The 20,544-nt window shown below is 40.5% G+C and overlaps 1 protein-coding gene and 1 long non-coding RNA gene across 3 annotated transcripts in view; one reads left to right on the forward strand and one right to left on the reverse strand.

Moving 5' to 3' along the window:
* Nucleotides 1-20,544, reverse strand: part of FSTL5 (follistatin like 5) — a 560,774-nt gene that overhangs the window by 57,821 nt on the left and 482,409 nt on the right. The window contains exon 11 of one of the 2 annotated variants that reach the window (XM_038400977.2): nt 2,815-2,841. The exons of the other annotated variant lie outside the window; for it this stretch is intronic. Coding sequence (XP_038256905.1) covers nt 2,815-2,841 — 27 coding nt within the window. The remainder of the gene's footprint in view (nt 1-2,814; nt 2,842-20,544) is intronic. 2 annotated transcript variants of the gene reach the window in all.
* On the forward strand, nt 1,355-18,773 carry LOC122459862. Its single transcript, XR_006280812.1, has 3 exons — nt 1,355-1,378; nt 2,103-2,107; nt 18,539-18,773. It is a non-coding gene; the product is annotated as an uncharacterized LOC122459862 (long non-coding RNA).

Raw genomic sequence — 20,544 nt, forward strand, 5'->3', positions numbered from 1 at the left:
CCTTTTTTTCCCCCTTCATCTTCATTTTTCTCTGAACTCTGCACTCTCTCAAATTTCTCTACATCTTTCCTAAAGTGTGGCACTCAGAACTGGACACAGTACTCCAGTTGAGGCTTCACTACTGCCAAGTAGAACCCCTGTGTTTTACAGACAACACTCCTCCCCCACAAATTATATTATCCTTTTTCACAATTGCATCACACTGCTGGCTCATATTCAATTTGTGATCCATTATGACCCCAGATCCTTTTCAGTAGTACTACTACCTAGCCAGTTATTCCCTGTTCTCTAGTTGTGCATCTGATTTTTATTTCCCTAGTGTAATTCTTGTCTTCATTGAACTTCATTTTGTTGATTTCAGACCAATATTCTAATTTGTCAAGGTAATTTTGAATTCTATTCCTGTCCTCCAAAATGCTTGCAACCACTCCCAACTTCTTTTCATCCCACAAATTTTGTAAGCAAACTCTCCCCTCCTTTATCCAAGTCATTAATGAAAATATTGAATTGTACTGGACCCTGGACACACCCATGTGGGATTAGATACATTATCCCAGTTTGACAGTGAACCATGATCACTACTCTTTAAGTACAGCCTTTCAACCAGTTGTGCACCCACCTTTTAGTAATTTCATGTAGACCACCTTTCCCTAGTTTGTTTATGAAAATGTTATGCGGGCCATGTGAAAAGCCTTACTAAAATCAAGATACATCATGTCTACTGCTCCCTCCCACTCCACTAGGACAGTAACCCTGTCAAAAAACAGAAAGCAAATTACGTTGGTCTGGCATGATTTGGACTTGACAAATTCACGTTGGCTATTCCTTATAACCACCCTCTAGGAGGTTACAAAATGATTGCTTAATAATCTGTTCCATTATCTTTTCAGGTATCAAAATTAGGCTGATTGTTCTATAATTCCCTGGGTCCTCTTTGTTCCCCTTTTTAAACATAGATGCTATGCCTGCCCTTCTCCAGTTGTCTGGGACTTTACCACATAATTGTTTCAAGGTCCAGATGCATTCATGCTGACCAATAACTACAACTGTGAGAGCCTATATTAACTGGACTGTCAATACTCACATCCATCAAGGCACAGCAATAAGTAAATATCGGACTTAAAGGAAAGGTAAGGATCGTGGGAGTGCTAAAACAGTGTAGAAAGGGAGAAGAGGCATACCTCCTCCTGGTTTTGCCTTTATTGGATGTCTGCTATCACCTTCCTGGCAACCGCAATACTTGCTAAAGGCACAGGGACTGACCTGACAATAACAGGACTCCCATTGGTCTGTAAGTGTTTGGTTACAGTCCCTGCTCCACAAATAGGACTCCTGGGGGCATACAAGAGTCTGGGACATGTTTCCTCTGTTCTCATCAGTCCACACACTGGTACATTATTTCTTTATTATTAATAACTATTGTTACAGAAGCAATAAAAATGTGATAGGTACTCTCTAATCACAGAAGATGACCGAGGATTAGGCTTGAAAAGTTTACACTCAGCTTGTACTCAGCAGACAAAAAGGGCCAATAATGTACTCAGTTCTACACAAGACAAGAAATGAGAGAGCCCTTTGCTAAAGTTGCAAAATAAGCTTGGAGGGTGATACATGTTAGATTCTCAGTCCCCACCAACTGAATCAAGAACCCTAGCATGTGACTCTCAGTGTTGTCTTGGGAAACTCACTTGAACTCTCTGGGCCAGATTCCCACCTGGTGTACCTTGGCTTAGCTCGACTGAGGTCAATGGATTGAACCCGTAAAATAGGGATGTTGAAAGAACTAGTTAATATCTGTAAAGCACTTTGGCAGCATAAAGGATATGTGCTAAGTTTTATTTTGTAATTAGGCCATTTCCAAGTCAAATGTTATATTTTGAATTTTGATTTCTATGGAACAGAAAATTCAGTCACAAAAAATGTATTTGAGTACCACCCATCAACATCTACTGTGGCAAAAGAGCACTGTAGCACAGAGCAAAATCTGTGGGAAACTCAGCTACCATGAATCTTTCATTGGAAGTAATTGAAAAAAAAAAAAAGCCTCATCTTACATTTATGGAAATATTTGAAAGTTTCCCTGTAACTTTAATTGAATATAGGGCTAGTCAGAGTTAAGAATAAAGGGTCTTATTAACACTTCAGCTTCAACATTTTTGCTTGTGCCTAGATATTGCTATGGTAAGTCTTATTAAAGCACAGCACTCAGATCCTGCAAAATACCTATCATTGGAAGACAACAGTGTTCTAAACTGCACAAACACCTGATACTGCTTATGCCATAAAATGTATCCCTCAGAGACGTTTCCAAAAGGTCATGACATTTTCCCCCAGAGTCACAATGTTATATCAAGAAGAAACTGCTTTGTCTTATGGACTAATTAACCAATCAGAATTCTCTATTATTCTGCGAGCTGCACAAGATGACACTCTTTACAAATGATTTACAGCATGCAGTTAAAATTCTAAGTACAGATAGGTTGAATGGATGAAAGATTTATAACATCAACAGGACAAGTTAAAGGCAAAGCAACAGCCTGGATTTTCAGTTCTGACTCTGAGTTTCCTTGTTCCTATACCCTTGACATTACACAGATGTAGGTTAAATACAAACAATAAAAAGTTATTGTAAATGATCAATTTGCCCCAAAATAAGCATGCTTATATAAAGGCATTATATAAAATGCCATGATATTTTACAAAAAACCCCTATAAATGAAAAGATAATTACTAGAACTACTGACTGCTAACAAGAAATGTAATAGGCACAAAAGAAAAAAATATCATAGTATAGAAAAAATAATGTGTTAGTACCTTCCTCTCGCCACAATATGTTTGCAACTGCAGCATGTAAGAGAGAAAGAACAGAAGAGACAAATGAACAAGAAAAAAACCCCATGAAATGGTATATCAGTCCCTAAAATAATCATGATGCATTTTCTGGTTCATAAACTAAAGAACTTGTATTTACAAAATACAGTGAATTTACCAAAAGTTTCATATCAAACTATTGTACTTCAAAATGGGAAAAGCAATGAGTTATCCATGCTTGTTGTTGATGTTTTTCTGCAATTAACATTTCTAGCCTTTTATTAATAAAGAGTGTTTAATATTCCATTACTAACATATCTCAAGTTTCTGTTCATAGAAATATAGATAAGACTATAGCTGAAGATAATTTTCATCTACTGTTTTTAGTGCAAGGAATGAAAGACATACACACTTAAGAACATATTAAGAACAAGAGGCACTTAAAAATCATTGTTACTTCTATCCTGCTGTAACGTGAGTCCTGATCCTTCAAAGTTAATGGTATGTTTGCCATTGACTTCAAAAAGAGCAGAAAGGGACAATAACTTTGTGGGGCAAACACACATGAATTGTGAGTTGTTCTATTTACATGACATCATGAGCCATATCTGAAATTCTTGCTTTAAGTGTTTGGATTTTAGACATGTGGGATGGAGAAAAATGAATTATACAAATGCTACTACGCCTTCCATCTGGGGGGATAGAATGTACTTACATATAACTATATATTTAAATATATAGCACCTAAATATAATTACCCGGTAAATATTTCTAAATATTTAAAGCACAGCCTGAAGTGGAAGAAACTAACCAAACAAACACACGAATGCCTTGAAAAATAGTTGTCCTCACAAATATACATATTTCAAGGAAAAGGAAGAAAGAAAGAGAGAGAAAAAGTTTTTGTAAGCCCCTGGAGAATGCCATTAGACTTTTTTCTAAGTTCATGATTCAGAGGCTCTGGAAAACATGGCAGTAGGGTTTTTCTTATTATCTTATTGCCTCCTCATTGTATTTCACACACTGTCTCTCTTAGTAGTATTAACTTGCTATATGACCTTAGCCATAGTACTTAAACTCACTGTCTTTCAATTTCCCTATCTGCAGTAGAGGAGGAGAATGTTTATGAACATTCAGCACTTTCAGATCTATGGATGAAGTTTTCTATATAAGTGTAAATTATTAGTAGCAACAGTGAAATGTAGCATTATTGAATTTTGGAATCAAAACTTCACTCTTCGACATGAGAGCATACATTATTAACATATTACTGTATTAATGTTTATTAGCTTTATAACTGTTTAATTTTTGTGCCTTTGTTAATTGCCCCTTATGCGTATAGTAACTTCAAACTCCCAACACTGTATTGTCTTCAACATGTGACCCATTAATGTATTATACACTACAAATAGCTAATGCTAATTGTGGTCCTGATTCTGCCACCCTTTATTCACATTATGACATTTCTACATAAGGGGACAGATCCTCCTCAGTTGGTGTAAATTGTAACAGACCCATTGAAATCAAAATTGAGTCACTGCAATTTAAAATCTATTTGTATATTCTCTCAATTTATTTTTTATATTTACTCTTTTGTAATCAGGTTGGCTTCTTATTTCAAGAGAAGATTAACTTCAGTGGAGTTATGACAATTTACACCAGCTCAGGGTCAGTCTCACTGAAAGCAGCAGGATACCTGGGGACAATCTGCAGAGTAAATTACTACTCAGCAACAGTGAGGAGGGCAGAACTGAGCTCTATGTTAACAGTACAAACTATACTGGTCTTGCAGTGTGATTTTACATTGGCAATCATAAACACAGTACTTAATATGCCTCTGTTAGTGTAAGGTACAATTTTTTTTTACTTGGCTACTCATGTGTAAGCAATTTGGCTGTTCTGCTAAATGATATTTCTTTTGTCCTTGTGTAAAAGGGTTTAACAGTTTGCGGCAGATCTAGTCCTTTTGCTGTAAGCTGCATTCATGTAGGGATGGACGATTAGCTTGGTGTCTTATTGATTGATTCTCTTTGTGAAGTAAGAAACCAACTTGGCATAAAGAGGGCAAATACATTGTGGCACAGCTCCGACCTTGCCCCTGTGGGTCCCGCGCTTCCAGAGGGTTTATGCTAGTTTCAGAGACTCACTGCAACCCTCCACATAGACCTTCTCTCTCTAGGGCCAGGGATACAGTCTACAGAGCCCTTTTCATCATAAGCCAGCAATGGAGGTTGGTGAGAGAATTCCCACAGTCTCTGTTGCTCCTACGGACTTATGCCAAAACAGTTTAGCCTCCTGTCCTGACAGGGGCTGTTTTCCACTCCCAGGAGGTGTTTCTCTAGTGGTGAGTTGAGAGGAACCCAGGCCCACCCTCTACTCTGGATTCCGGCCAGGGACCCTAATGGTAGCAGCTGTTGGCAGCCAACCTTTTACTGCCAGAGTTGCTACATTTCCCTGGGCCACTTCCCCACAGCCCTCCTGCTTCTCCCTTACCTTAGGACTCCATTACCAATGACTTGAGGATGTCTTCATTAACCAGCCTTTCAACTGCACTTCCTCTCCTCTGACTCCTCTCTACCTGACTGGAGTGAGCCCTTTTATATTATCAGAGGGGCCTTAATTAGAGTCAGGTGGTCACATTATCTTAATGGCCTCACTTGACTCTTTGCAGGTTAATTGCAGTTAGGTGTCCTCATTAGCCTGGAGCAGCCCCTGCTCTGGTCAGTCAGGGAACAGAAAACTGTTAATCCAGTGGCCAGTATATCTGCCTTCTGCTACTCTGCTGTACCCAACTGGCCTGGGTCTATCATAATATATATAGATAGATATTAAAGAAATTGAGATGGTATAAAATATAGATTTTAAATTGTGTTATTCCAGATAATGGCGAGAAAAACATTGAATTTGGGTTTTTTTCTATTAAAGAAAATTTTCAGTGAGATAATCATAGTCCTGCTGCTACAGAACCAAGCATTCCCTCTTCTGCAGAGGAAGGTGAGAGCTGGTGGTACCCATAAAGAGAAGGAAGTACAGCCAATAGAGCATTACCCTTCCCTTCAACTTCTTAAAAGCCCCTCTTTGCAAACAACCTGCAGTGGAGCCTCTTCACGGGCAGGGGACACCAGCCTGAAGGGTGTGGGGGGGTGCAAAACAAGAAAAAACACTATACATGTCATGCACCCACAGTAACTCAATCTTTCCAAGAAAAAAAAAACAAGCATGGTACTTAACACCCCAGCATTTAACTACCCTTTGTACATCTGCAGGGGGGTAGGGCACAAATAGGGATTCAGAGAGCAGCATGGATGAGCAGGGTGTCCTTGCAGATGCACTAGGATAGTGTGGCTGGAGACTATTATGCACAGACATTCAGTATCTGCAGTATTTGTGGGATCAGTTTGCCTATGTAATGCTACGTGGGGTCTCTCTGCAAGACTCAAAAGCTGTCTCCCTAGAGTAGTGGTTCTTACCCTTTACTGCAGCCTGCACCCCTTTGGTTCTCAAAATATGTTCTCGCACACCTGATCAAAATCAAAATATGTTCTCGTACCCCGTATCAAAAATTGTTGAAATAGGTCAGTTCTTTAAACCTGTTTGTATATTACAGTAATCGTTAAAAAATGTATAATGTTAAATAAATACATAGGTTTGATGAAACAAAGTAGTTGTACTTACGTGCCTGCGCTTAATTTGTGTTTTTGATGATTTACCTTCTAAAAAAATCTGGCATGTCTCGCACCCCCAGGGGGTGCGTGCATCCAGGTTAAGAACCACTGCCCTAGAGCAAATTGGAGGGATTTTTTTTTAAATTAGTGTCCCTTTCCAAAGATTTTCTTAAGGAAGGACAGCATGTGACCCAAATGTATTCAAGGCCTCCTGCACTAAGCTGTAACTCCTGCATTTGAACAATAAATTCTAGGAAAGGTGGAAGTGGGGGAGAGAGATAAAAGAAAATTAGAACTATTCCCTCGATTATTCCATTTATTACATGTAAGGACATGGCATTAACAAATGCATGACATCTAAGACATTCAATACAGAATACAAATAATCTGATTAATGCAAAATGACATATATGATATCTGGATTTGTTACACAAGACAAAAATGAATAAAGAAAAAAAACCCTCAGCTTTAGAAAAACTGACTTACTAACTTGAAAATACCACAACATACCTGATAAATTGTAGTGGGAAGAAGATTTAGCATTGCTTTTTGAAACTGCAGCTTGGATGTGAAATACAGATTTTATATATTTTAAGAGTGGATCATTATCACCATCTAATCTAACCTCCTGGAGAGCACAAGCCAAAGACTCTGCCACAATATTTTATGCATTAAGTCCACAACTTCTATTTGAGCAATAACCTATTTTTAAGGAAGATATCCAATCCTGATAGAAAGATTTCAATAATGGAGGATCCACCACATCTGCACTACAGATGGGAGGCATTGCAAGGAACATACTCTTCAGATTCTATTTTAAATAAAAACTAATCACTCAGCCATAGCCCAATACTCAACTCTTGCATTTTTCTTAGGCTCAAGATGGAAAAAATGCACAATTATTATAAGTAATCTCATAGATGAAAATTCTTCCCATGTATTAAAATGGAGAGTTTCCATGTTCCAGGCATGTCTTTTTTGTGTCAAGAAATGCAGTATGTAATGCTTTAAAACTACTGATTAAACAGTTACATATATGCAATATACAATTATTAAATAGTAATACCGGTCAAGATCCATATCTTTCCCCCTTGAACAAGAAGTGTTCTTAACATAATCAGAAATCTCCACAAATAGGCCAGAGAAGCTCTGAATGGCTAAGAAAATACACATACTCAGTATTTACAAAAGATGACTTTCAGTAAAGAAAATGCAGTGTATCTACAAATTATAAATATATTTCTATGCTTTTGTAGAGAGGTGGTAGGCGCCATTTTCCCAACACCTGACCATAAGTTACTAATATACATTTTTAAAACCTATTTTTCAATTGTTCAGCCTTTTATTCATCTTCCTTCTCTGGTGGCCGCTGCTCTGTCTCTCTTTATGGAAGGCAGCTATACAGCCCTCATAAATATACCATTAGCATTTCACAGATTGTCCGAGATGAATCTTCTTATACAATGCAGCTTCTTATGCCTTTTGCACAGAAAAAACAACAACAATACGCTACTCCTAGGAGTTCATTGTTCTCAAAATGAAGTCTCTTGTATCCTACTACATTGTGCTGCCACCAAACTATTGTAATTATAGTTACTCCACCATAAGAAGTCATTAAAACAGTCAAAACTTCAAAGATGTGCCATCCTCTTGTGGCCTCTCCAGACACAAGTCACCCCATTGTGGGTCTGTGCTAGTAGGTCTCTATTTTGATAAGGTCCAGTGTAGTGGTGCCTTGGCTTGCTAGCCAGAATACCCCTCAGCCCTATGACTTTCAGGGCATAAATATTAAAAGGTAATCAAGAACACAACAAACTCAATTCAAAATAGAGTCATCCCACAAACTTTTGGTGGGGCCCCACCCTTCCATTCAGGGCTGGTCTCCCAAACAGTCTGTTCTTCTGCCAGTTCCCTTGCCCCTCACCCCTGCCATGCCACTGGGTCTGATTGACCTTACTAGGAGGGCAGATTTTGCTGCCAAGCAAACTCTGTCCCAAGGCTGCAACCAGGCTTCTCTCCCATCAGGAGAGGCCTTACCCTCCTTCCTCATCAACAGTGAATTAGACTGGTTCTCCTCCTTTTAGCTCTCCTTTCCACATCTAAGATTGGCTACAGACGTAGTGCGGTAGGACCATATGGATTCTCAGGCTTTCCCCAACCCTTTCATTAGCAGTGGAGAGCTTGCCAGCTTCCTTAAACCCCTCACTGCCAGTATGGGACCGCTCTGCCACATCACATGGTATTACAGTGTCCTAATTTTCTTCTTTATATTGAAATGGTGGAGAATGGAAACAAATGATGAGATCTTTCTTGTTTGTTTTTCACATGACTTGAAATTCAACAATTTTGCAGTTGAATTAACAATTTCCTTTTGCCAGCATAACTGGATCACCATATTGCCAGCAATCAATAAGCAATATACTATGTTTCAGGAGAAAACAAAGGGTGAGGCCACTGAGAATCAGAAAAGTCACTTCTTTTGTATAAAAAATGCTCTTTCATGTTTTCCATAGAACATTTTTACTTCTTGACTCACATACATCAATGGCCATCATATAAAAAATGGCTGATGACCTTTAAGATCTATTAGCTTTTATCTTCACTGATAAAAGTATTGTCATTTTTTTTACTGGACCTATATTATGCAGCTTGAGTTTAAATAAGCTTTCCTTCCCTCTCCATTGATATTTCAAATCACAGGGCTAAACAAAAGATTTTCAATACCATTTTGTTGCTTTGGTTCTAATGTAGACTAAGTGGAAATCAGTTGAAAGCTTAAGTTTAGAAAAGTTTCCAGAATCACTATGCTGGCTGAACATTTTAATTCAAAACAGCCTCATAAGAGATGGGGGAAAAAAAACCCTAACAAAAAAGACACCAAATTCTCTTCTTGGTTTGCATACTGAACTAGTAAGAAATACATTGTTTCAACATTGTCATTTATGATATTAAATTAACAAGTTTCAAACTGAACATCCATTTGTGGAAACCTGGCAAGTGGAGAAAAACAATGATCTCTCCTGACACCTTATGAAATATAACTCAAACTCAAATTTCTGGATCTCTAACTCCCCAAAATGCCTTTCCATAGGCATTTCCATAACCCTATTAACTGACAAATCGATGGTGAATCAACAGTTTCATTTTTCAGGGGGTTGTGCATAATTTTTATTATGTCAATACATGTCATCTGTTTCTTTATCCCCCTCATTAGAGACTATCCCCAGAAGTTCCTTTGTCTAGTATTATTAATTCCAATAGATGGATCAATAGATGCATGCACACTAGCGCCACAACTCAAGTAACCTCCTTTCACATTAAAACCCAACAACCTTAGGTGCCTGCTCTATAGGGGTCAGGATATCGACTGAGAATTCCTCCTACTGGCTCTGCAGCTGCTCAAGGGGAGGAAGGGGATTCTATAGAGTTGGCTTCTAAGGCAGTAATTCCAAACATTTTCATTAATTGTGATCATGAGTTCATATCACATGAATTTCAATTTAAAGGTTGGATTCAAAACCATCAGGTTTCATTTGGTTTCCTGATTATCATTTAAACCCACACAGTTTGCAATATTTCTACATGAACGCGATTTGAGTTTTGGCTTAGTCGTGAAACCAAGAAACAAGGTGAGAATTTTTGCATGTGTTTGGTTTTTTTGTATTATCTTTAGATAGCATAACCCAGTATAACAAATATGTCATTTCGGTGATAGCAGTGCGTATTATGATACACATAATCTTGCTGTCAAGAGATTAAATATTGACATCTTTTAACGAAACTGACTTTTCAGAGGTAAAATAGATCTGATGCTCGTCACTGATATTAGTCAGCAATACACTGCTCTCTTTTATATACTTTCTGTAAGTGCTGGCAGTGGTTTCACATGACTTGTGATTGGTGGTTATAAAAAATTAAATAGAACATTTATAATTTTATTTACAGTGTTAGCCACCCCAAAACAACACTATAATAGTAAAAAGAAAAGGAGGACTTGTGGCACCTTAGAGACTAACAAATTTATGCATGCGATGAAGTGAGCTGTAGCTCATGAAAGCTTATGATCAAATAAATTTGTTAGTCTCTAAGGTGCCACAAGTCCTCCTTTTCTTTTTGTGGATACAGACTAACACGGCTGCTGCTCTGAAAACTATAATAGTAATGACTGCAGACACCATGGCTAAGGCTTGCCTTTTCAGATTATTTTCTTCAGAAAAATATGAATAGCTGCCCTTGTGTCATGAGTGAGGAATCCTGGTTTCTGTTCCCAGCTCTGTCCCAGACTTCCTGTGTGATACTGGGTAAGTTTCTTACTCCGTGGTACAGGTTTCCCATAATACTTTCTTAAATTATATGTTTCTGAATTTCCTCATTACCATTTAGTATCCCTTTATTGAAATTTTGGGTAAATTTAATAGTGATATCAGATCCTAATTCAGATTTTCTCAGAACTCACTATCTACCAATGTTATGGTCAAATATTGCTCTTCATCCATGGTGAAACTCATATTAATATTAATGAAGTGTTCATGTATGGGCTTATAGTAACATTGGCCCTAAAAATTCATTTCTAGGTAAGTTTCAGGCCTGTCTCCATAGTACTGTATAAATGAGACAGACAGCATGAGTGAATTTTAGGAAGGTAGTTGCAGTACACTTTTACTGCTCTCTGTAATAGCTATAAGAATAATTGTTGAAAAATAATGTCATTATTTGGGAGACACATTCTCTGCTTGATTCATATGGTGATAACTCTCATAGGCAACAGCTGTACGTCGATATACACCCATCAAGAAGAAACCATATCTTGTGACAGGGTCGGGCCATATGACTACAGGAGAGTAATAGAAGGCAGATATATTAGCCCCTGTCATAAAAATAAAGGGAAGGGTAAACACCTTTAAAATCCTTCCTGGCCAGAGGAAAAACCCTTTCACCTGTAAAGGGTTAAGAAGCTAGGATAACCTCACTGGCACCTGACCATAATCACCAATGAGGAAACAAGATACTTTCAAAGCTGGAGGGGGGGGGGGGTAGAAACAAAGGGTCTGTGTCTGTCTGGGTGATGCTTTTGCCGGGGACAGAACAGGAATAGAGTCTTAGAACTTAGTAAGTAATCTAGCTAGATATGTGTTAGATTATGATTTCTTTAAATGGCTGAGGAAATAGGCTGTGCTGAATAGAATGGATATTCCTGTTTTTGTGTCTTTTTGTAACTTAAGGTTTTGCCTAGAGGGATTCTCTGTGTTTTCAATCCAATTACCCTATAAGGTATTTACCATCCTGATTTTACAGAGGTGATTCTTTTTACTGTTTCTTCTATTAAAATTCTTCTGGTAAGAAACTGAATGCTTTTTTCATTGTTCTTAAGATCCAAGGGTTTGGTTCTGTGGTCACCTATGCAAATTGGTGAGGATTTTTATCAAGCCTTCCCCAGGCAGGGGGGTGCAAGGTTTTGGTGAGGATTTTTTGGAGAAAGACATTTCCAAACAACTCTTTCTCAAAAAAATAAACTCGGACGTTTGGTGGTGGCAGTGGAAGTCCAGGGGCAAAAGGTAAAATAGTTTGTACCTTGGGGAAGTTTTAACCTAAGCTGGTAAAAGTAAGCTTAGGAGGTTTTCATGCAGGTCTCCACATCTGTACCCTAGAGTTCAGAGTGGGGAAGGAACCCTGACATGGTGGCAGAGTGGTGGGATCAACTTGAAATCATTTTGAGATTTTTTTGAACCAGAAGCACAGATTTGAAAAGGAAATATTTGTTTTTCCTTTGGGCTAATGGAAAGCAGGTTAAACTGAAAACAGTTAGAGTTTTTTTTTCTCTGCTTTGGGGCCAGAGCAGAGACAAAAGGGAATTGTCTTTTGTGAGGGGGAGTTTTCTCTACCTAAAGGCAGGGTACTTAACCTCCTGCAGGGAAATTCACAAGTCTTCATAGACATTAATTTTATTTTATTTTTTTTTTTACCTAAGAGCAACTAGAGGAGTTTTCTGCCTATTTGCCTGGAGACAAAGGTGTTAGTTTTGGGGGTTTTTTTTAGGATTTTGATTTTTTTGAACATGGAAAACAGATTTTAAAAGGGATTTTTTTTCTTTGGGCTGCTGGAAGTAGTTGGGGTCTTTCTCTCTGTTTTGGGGCCAGAGCAGAGACAAAAGGGAATTGTCTTTTTTGAGCTGGAGTTTTCTCTACCTAAAGGCAGGATAGTTAACCTCCTGCAGGGAAATTCACCAGTCTTCACAGACCTGAAGTTTGTTTCCTAAGAGCAACTAGAGAGGTTTTCTGCCTATTTGCCTAGAGCCAAAGGTGTTAGGTTTTGGGTTTTTTTTGGATTTTTCTATAGGCTGACAATCACTATCAGAGAATATAGGTATCCTATTAGAACACAGCAAAATTTTACAAGCCAAGTTTTGTTTGTTTTATTTCTACCCCTCAGGTGTCAAGTTAGTAAAAAACAGAGAGGTAAAGATGACAGAAACCAAGACACTACACAAATTAGAGTTAGCCAGAATGGAGGCAGCGAAAGAGGCAGAACAACACCGAGAGGCTGCTCACAGGAGAGAAATGGAGGCAAAGGACAAAGAAAGGGAGGCAATGGCCAAAGAACTGGAGAAGGAAAAAGAGAGGAAGCATGTGGAGGAGGAGAAGGAAAAAGAGAGGAAGCATGCACTGGAGATGGAGAAGGCAAAGGCTCAGCAGAATATACCAACAAACCCTAGCAATCCTTCTCCAGATACCACTTCCCAGAAAGTTCCCCACCTACAAGGCAGGCAATGATACCGAGGCCTTCTTAGAAAACTTCGAAAGGGCCTGCCTTGGGTACAGCATCTCTACAGACCAATACACGGTAGAGCTGAGGCCGCAGTTCAGTGGACCCTTAGCTGAGGTGGCAGCTGAAATGCCTAGGGAACGCATGAACCAGTATAAACTGTTTAAAACCAAGGTGAGAGTCAGAATGGGGCTAACACCCGAGCATTCCCATCGGCGATTCAGAGCCGTAAGAGTCAGACGGCGATTCAGACATGTCATTTACGCGACATGCCTATCACATTGTGAAACATTGAGATGCCTGGATATCAGGAGCAAGTGTTAAATCTCCAGAAGGTTTGCACTTCCTAATGCAAATGGAGCAATTCTTAGAGAGTGTTTCTGAGGAAATAGAAAGACACATCCTAGATGGGAAGCCCAAAACTGTAATCGAGGCGGGGGAGATTGGAGCCAAATGGGTGGAGGTGGCAGAAAAGAAAAAAAAACTGGTCACAGTTGGAGCGGATACCAGAAGGGACAAACTCAGACCACCCCCTACTACTGGGCGCCGTCCAAGGCCCCACCTACCCCCCAAGGAACCCTCCAGCCACCTTATTGTCCCGCCACACCATTCTCCAGCAACCCACCTCGCCCCAGTGACCCATCAGCTCGATGATGTTTTAAATGTACGAGCCGGGACATGTGAAGGCCAACTGCCCCAAGAACCCCAACAGATTACAGTTCATTGCACCAGAATCACACCAGAGGTCACAGGCCCAGATACATCCCAGATACCCTCGAAGCAGAGGGAAACTGTGAGTGTGGGCGGGAAGAAGGTCATCGTGTGGAGGGACACCAGACTACAAGTGTTGGCTATCCATGCTTCCTTAGTGGACCCCAATTTAATCAACCCAGAGATCCAAGTGACGATTCAACCCTTCAAGTCCAACTCTTTCAATTTGCCTACAGCCAAGTTGCCTGTCCAGTACAAGGTCTGGTCAGGAAAGTGGACTTTTGCAGCCTATGATGATTATCCCATCCCTATGCTGTTGGGGGAAGACTTGGCCAATCATGTGAAGTCAGCCAAGAGGGTGGGACTGGTCACCCGCAGCCAGACTAAACCAGCCGTCATGCCTAGCGCTGTTCTGGAAACTTCTGCCAGGACCCGGTCACAGGTGATGGACCCAGACTCTAGGCCAATGTCTGCAACAGTAGTAGTGGATCCAGTCCCAGAACCAGAACCAGCAGAACAACCAGCACTGAATTGCCATTGCCAGCACTGAATCCAGTACTTGCAACCCCAACCCCAGAGGGCCCCACCAAACCTGAACCATCAGCAGCCGATAACCATACACAAAAGGCTCAGCCGGAGCCTGAACCACAACATAGTGCACCAGCGGAGAGTGGTTCACAGTCAACGGAAACACCTCCATCCCCTACATCGCTTCCAGAGGGACCAAGCATAGGTCCACAATCCAATGAGGAACTGATGTCTCCAGCAATCGAGGGAACAGTTCCAGACCGAACAGGAAGTAAATGAAAGCCTGCAGAGAGCTTGAACGGCGGCACGGAGCAACCCACCGCCTCTCAGCTCTTCTAATGATCCAGGTTTATTGTAGAAAGACGACTTTTATACAAGGAAACTCTTTCTGGTGGACACCAGGAAGACTGGCATCCTCAGAGACAGTTGGTAGTTCCAACTAAGTACCAGGTCAAGCTCTTGAGCTTAGCCCATGATCATCCTAGTGGCCATGCTGGGGTGAACAGGACCAAAGACCGGCTGGAGAGGTCATTCCAATGGAGGGAATGGGCAAGGATGTTTCTACCTATGTCCGGTCTTGTGAGGTATGCCAAAAAGTGGGAAAACCCCAAGACCAGGTCAAAGCCCCTCTCCAGCCACTCCCCATCATTGAAGTTGCATTTCACTGAGTAGCTGTGGATATTCTGGGTCCTTTTCCGAAAAAGACGCCCAGAGGAAAGCAATACATACTGACTTTCATGGATTTTGCCACCTGATGGCCGGAAGCAGTAGCTTTAAGCAACACCAGGGCTAAAAGTGTGTGCCAGACACTAGCAGACATTTTTGCCAGGGTAGGTTGGCCCTCTGACATCCTCACAGATGCAGGAACTAATTTCCTGGCATGAACTATGGAAAACCTCTGGGGGTAAATAACTTGGTTGCCACTCCTTACCACCATCAAACAAATGGCATGGTGGAGAAGTTTAATGGAACTTTGGGGACCATGACATGTAAATTCGTAAATGAGCACTCCAATGATTGGGACCTAGTGTTGCAGCAGTTGCTCTTTGCCTACAGAGCTGTACCACATCCTAGTTTAGGGGTTTCACCATTTCAACTTGTATATGGCCACGAGGTTAAGGGGCCGTTACAATGGGTGAAGCAGCAATGGGAGGGATTTACACCTTCTCCAGGAATTAACATTCTAGACTTTGTAACCAACCTACAAAACACCCTCCGAACCTCTCTAGCCCTTGCTAAAGAAAACCTACAGGATGCTCAAAAAGAGCAAAAAGCCTGGTATGATAAACATGCCAGAGAGCGTTCCTTCAAAGTAGGAGACCAGGTCATGGTCTTAAAGGCGCGCCAGACCCATAAAATGAAAGCGTCGTGGGAAGGGCCATTCACGGTCCAGGAGCGCCTGGGAGCTGTTAATTATCTCATAGCATTCCCCACCTCCAACTGAAACCCTAAGGTATACCATATTAATTCTCTAAAGAAGTAATCCAGAGAATTAAAAGTTTGTCAGTTTACAGCCCAGGGAGGAGATGACGCGGAGTGGCCTGAAGGTGTCTACTACAAAGGGAAAAGTGCTGGTGGCATGGAAGAAGTAAACCTCTCCATGATCCTCGGGCGTATGCAGTGACAGTAGATCCAGAAGCTGTGCACTAGCTATGCACCCCAGGACTGACTGAATGGGCATACTACTCCATTGACACAGGTAATGCTCACCCAATTAAAGTCCAACCTTACCGGGTGTCTCCTCAAGCTAAAACTACTATAGAACGGGAGATCCAGGATATGTTACAGATGGGTGTAATCCGCCCCTCTAGCAGTGCATGAGCATCTCCAGTGGGTCTAGTTCCCAAACCAGATAGGGAGATACGTTTTTGCATGGATTACCGTAAGCTAAATGCTGTAATTCACCCAGACAACTATCCAATGCCACGCACAGATGAACTATTAGAGAAACTGGGAGGGGCCCAGTTCATCTCTACCTTGGACTTAATCAAGGGGTACTGGCAGCTACCGCTAGATGAATCCGCCAAGGAAAGGTCAGCCTTCACCACACATATTGGGCTGTATGAATTTAATGTACTCCCTTTCGGGCTGTGGAATGCACCCGCCACCTACCAAAGACTTGTAGATGGTCTCCTAGCAGGATTAGGAGAATATGCAGTTGCCTACCTTGACAATGTGGCAAATTTTTCGGATTCCTGGGCAGAACACCTGGAATATCTACAAAAAGTCTTCGAGCGCATAAGGGAGGCAGAACTAACTGTTAAAGCTAAGAAGTGTCAAATAGGCCTAAACAGAGTGACTTACCTTGGACACCAGGTGGGTCAAGGAACTATCAACCCCCTACAGGCCAAAGTGGATGCTACCCAAAAGTGGCCTGTCCCAAAGTCAAAGAAACAGGTTCAATCCTTCTTAGGCTTGGCCGGTTATTACAAGACGATTTGTACCGCAATACTGCCAAATTGCTGCCCCACTGACAGACCTAACCAAAAAGAAACAGCCAAATGCCATTCAGTGCACCGAAGAGTGTCAGAAGGCCTTTAACCAACTTAAAGCGACACTCATGTCTGGCCCTGTACTAAGGGCCACAGACTTTGACAAACCGTTCCTAGTAACCACAGATGCGTCCGAGCGTGGTGTGGGAACAGTTTTAACGCAGGAAGGACCGGATCAAGAATTCCACCCTGTAGTGTTTATCAGCAAAAAACTGTCTGAAAGGGAAAGCAACTGGTCAGTCAGTGAAAAAGAATGTTACACCATTGTCTACGCTCTGGAAAAGCTATGCCCATATATTTGGGGACGGCGTTTCCACCTGCAAACCGAATATGCTGCGCTACAGTGGCTTCATACCGCCATGGGAAATAACAAAAAACTTATTCGGTGGAGTTTAGCTCTCCAAGATTTTGATTTCGACATCCAACACATCTCAGGAGCTTCTGACAAAGTGGCTGATGCACTCTCCCATGAAAGTTTCCCAGAATCAACTGGTTAAAATCGTCCTTGAAATGTAGAAAATATTGTTAGTCTTTATATACTTGGTAGTATATTTATAGGTGCATGTGTCTTATTAACTCTGTTTTTTTCCTAGAGCTCCAGGAAGAAATCCCAGCTAGCATTTCACCCTAGCTGTGATTTGGGGGGCATATCATAAAAATAAAGGGAAGGGTAAACACCTTTAAAATCCCTCCTGGCCAGAGGAAAAACCCTTTCACCTGTAAAGGGTTAAGAAGCTAGGATAACCTCACTGGCACCTGACCATAATCACCAATGAGGAGACAAGATACTTTCAAAGCTGGAGGGGGGGGTAGAAACAAAGGGTCTGTGTCTGTCTGGGTGATGCTTTTGCCGGTGACAGAACAGGAATGGAGTCTTAGAACTTAGTAAGTAATCTAGCTAGATATGCGTTAGATTATGATTTCTTTAAATGGCTGAGGAAATAGGCTGTGCTGAATAGAATGGATATTCCTGTTTTTGTGTCTTTTTGTAACTTAAGGTTTTGCCTCGAGGGATTCTCTGTGTTTTCAATCCAATTACCCTATAAGGTATTACCATCCTGATTTTACAGAGGTGATTCTTTTTACTGTTTCTTCTATTAAAATTCTTCTGGTAAGAAACTGAATGCTTTTTTCATTGTTCTTAAGATCCAAGGGTTTGGGTCTGTGGTCACCTATGCAAATTGGTGAGGATTTTTATCAAGCCTTCCCCAGGCAGGGGGGTGCAAGGTTTTGGTGAGGATTTTTTGGGGAAAGACATTTCCAAATAACTCTTTCTCAAAAAAATAAACCCAGACATTTGGTGGTGGCAGTGGAAGTCCAGGGGCAAAAGGTAAAATAGTTTGTACCTTGGGGAAGTTTTAACCTAAGCTGGTAAAAGTAAGCTTAGGAGGTTTTCATGCAGGTCCCCACATCTGTACCCTAGAGTTCAGAGTGGGGAAGGAACCTTGACAGGAACAGGCTAAGTAGGTCCGTTTTCCCTGTGTAAGGTAACAGGGAAGGTTCCAGAATAATCAGGAACCTTCTCGAGACAATTAAGACAGACAGGCTGATTAGAACACCAGCAGCCAGTTACGAAGCTGCTAGAATCAATTAAGGCAGGCTAATCAGGACTTCTTTTAAAAAGGAGCTCACTTCAGTTTGTGGTGTGCGTGTGAGGACCTGGGAGCAAGAGGCAATAGGAGCGAGAACACTGACTGTTGGAGGACTGAGGTGTACAAGCATTATCAGACACCAGGAGGAAGGTCCTATGGTGAGGATAAAGAAGGTGTTGGGAGGAGGCCATGGGGAAGTAGCCCAGGGAGTTGTAGCTGTCGCACAGCTGTTCCAGGAGGCACTCTAGAGAGCTGCATTCCACAGGGCCCTGGGCTGGAACGTGAAGTAGAGGGCTGGCCCGGGTTCCCCCCAAACCTCCCAACTCCTGGTCAGACACAGGAGGAGTTGACCTGGACTGTGGGTTCACGAAAACAGCCAAACTAAGGGCTGCCATGAAGGTCCAAGGCAAGCAACTCTGCCAATAAGCGCAAGACCCACCAAGGTAGAGGAGGAACTTTGTCACAATCCCTAATGATATAATTTGTTCTGGTACTTCTAAAACATAAATAAGATACTCCTAAGTGATAGGAACAATTTTGTGTCATTAATAATTCTTGGTATGGGAATAAAACAATGCACTTTTTTAAAAAGAACCATGACTTATTTCAATTGGTATTCATGTGATAGAGTATATCTGACAAAGCCAGCCTGACTCTTTTGTTCTATTAGCGTCATCTCAGATTTAAGAGGAAAAAAAATGAGGCTGCTCTCCCTTCATGTGATACATGCTTTGATTTCATTTTGGGGTACATTAAAACCAATTATCTAACATTTATTGCCCTAATTATTAAGCTTTTATTTATCAGTTAAAATGTCACAACTGCCATATTACTTCCTTTGATTATATTGCTCAGAGCAGAAGGTTGTTTGATTTTAATTTTTCATAATTATATCTTGAGATAGTGTAACAAAGCATAGCAAAGATGATATTTCAGTGATAGTGGTGCATATTCTGACACAAATAATTTTGCTGTAAGAGATTAAATATTGACGCCTTTCAGTGGAACTGACTTTTCAGAGGTAAGATAGTTCTGGAGTTCATCATAAATGTTTGTGAGCTGTACACTGCACTCTTATTTATTTTCTGTAAGTTCTAGTAATGATCCAACCTGAATTCTTTTGTCATAGCACAATTAACACGATACAATATACATGAAAATAATCTGAAAGTTTAACCTTATTTAAGCTTTGAATACTTAGCCATAAAATGAAATTCCAGCATAATTATCTCCAAAGAAATTAGGTAAATAGGCATCACTTAGTATGAGAGTCGACAGGGAGATTCCATTAAAGGTGCATAAAGCCTTGCAGGGAAAATTTAGGCAATAAAACATAGTCAAAAAGCTTTGTCTTATTCCAAATTCTAGGCAGCAGAGATGCCCAGTTGCTTATGATGCCATAAACCTGTCAGGTCAGTAGTATTCAGATCACATAACCTCTTGTTAGGTGATAAGACTATGACATTACCTCCAAAAAGGCATTGTGTTAGAAATAGATCTATTTAATGGCATGGAAAAGGCATATGATTTTTTAAATAGAGCCCCAAGACAGAGAGTGCATGAGGCAGATAATTTTCAGCTTCCTCTTGGTGAACAGATGAAAGGATTTATAGAAAAAGTTGCTTCATGGAATGTGATAGTGTCACAGTGGCTAAAGTGAGTACATGGGAAGCTGTAATTGATGTTAAAGAATCAAACCTTCTTGATAAAATTTATAAAAAGTCATCAAATATTTTAAAACTGCTCCAGAAATACCATAATGACATTATGTGACAAATTTCTGTCTCACTAGATTATTGGGTACATCTCTTACATGAAAATTTAGATCTAGGCAGTAAATTAATTAAAAAAAAAACAATTTAAGAGACACTGTTCAATTTAGACCCAACATTTGTTTTGTAAAACATTCTAGAAAGTTTGAAAACAATAAAAATGTTGCCATGATTTTAAAAACAAACAAACATTAACTGAACCAGATGATTT

Source organism: Dermochelys coriacea, chromosome 4 (genome assembly GCF_009764565.3).
Source record: "Dermochelys coriacea isolate rDerCor1 chromosome 4, rDerCor1.pri.v4, whole genome shotgun sequence".
NCBI lineage: Eukaryota > Metazoa > Chordata > Testudines > Dermochelyidae > Dermochelys > Dermochelys coriacea.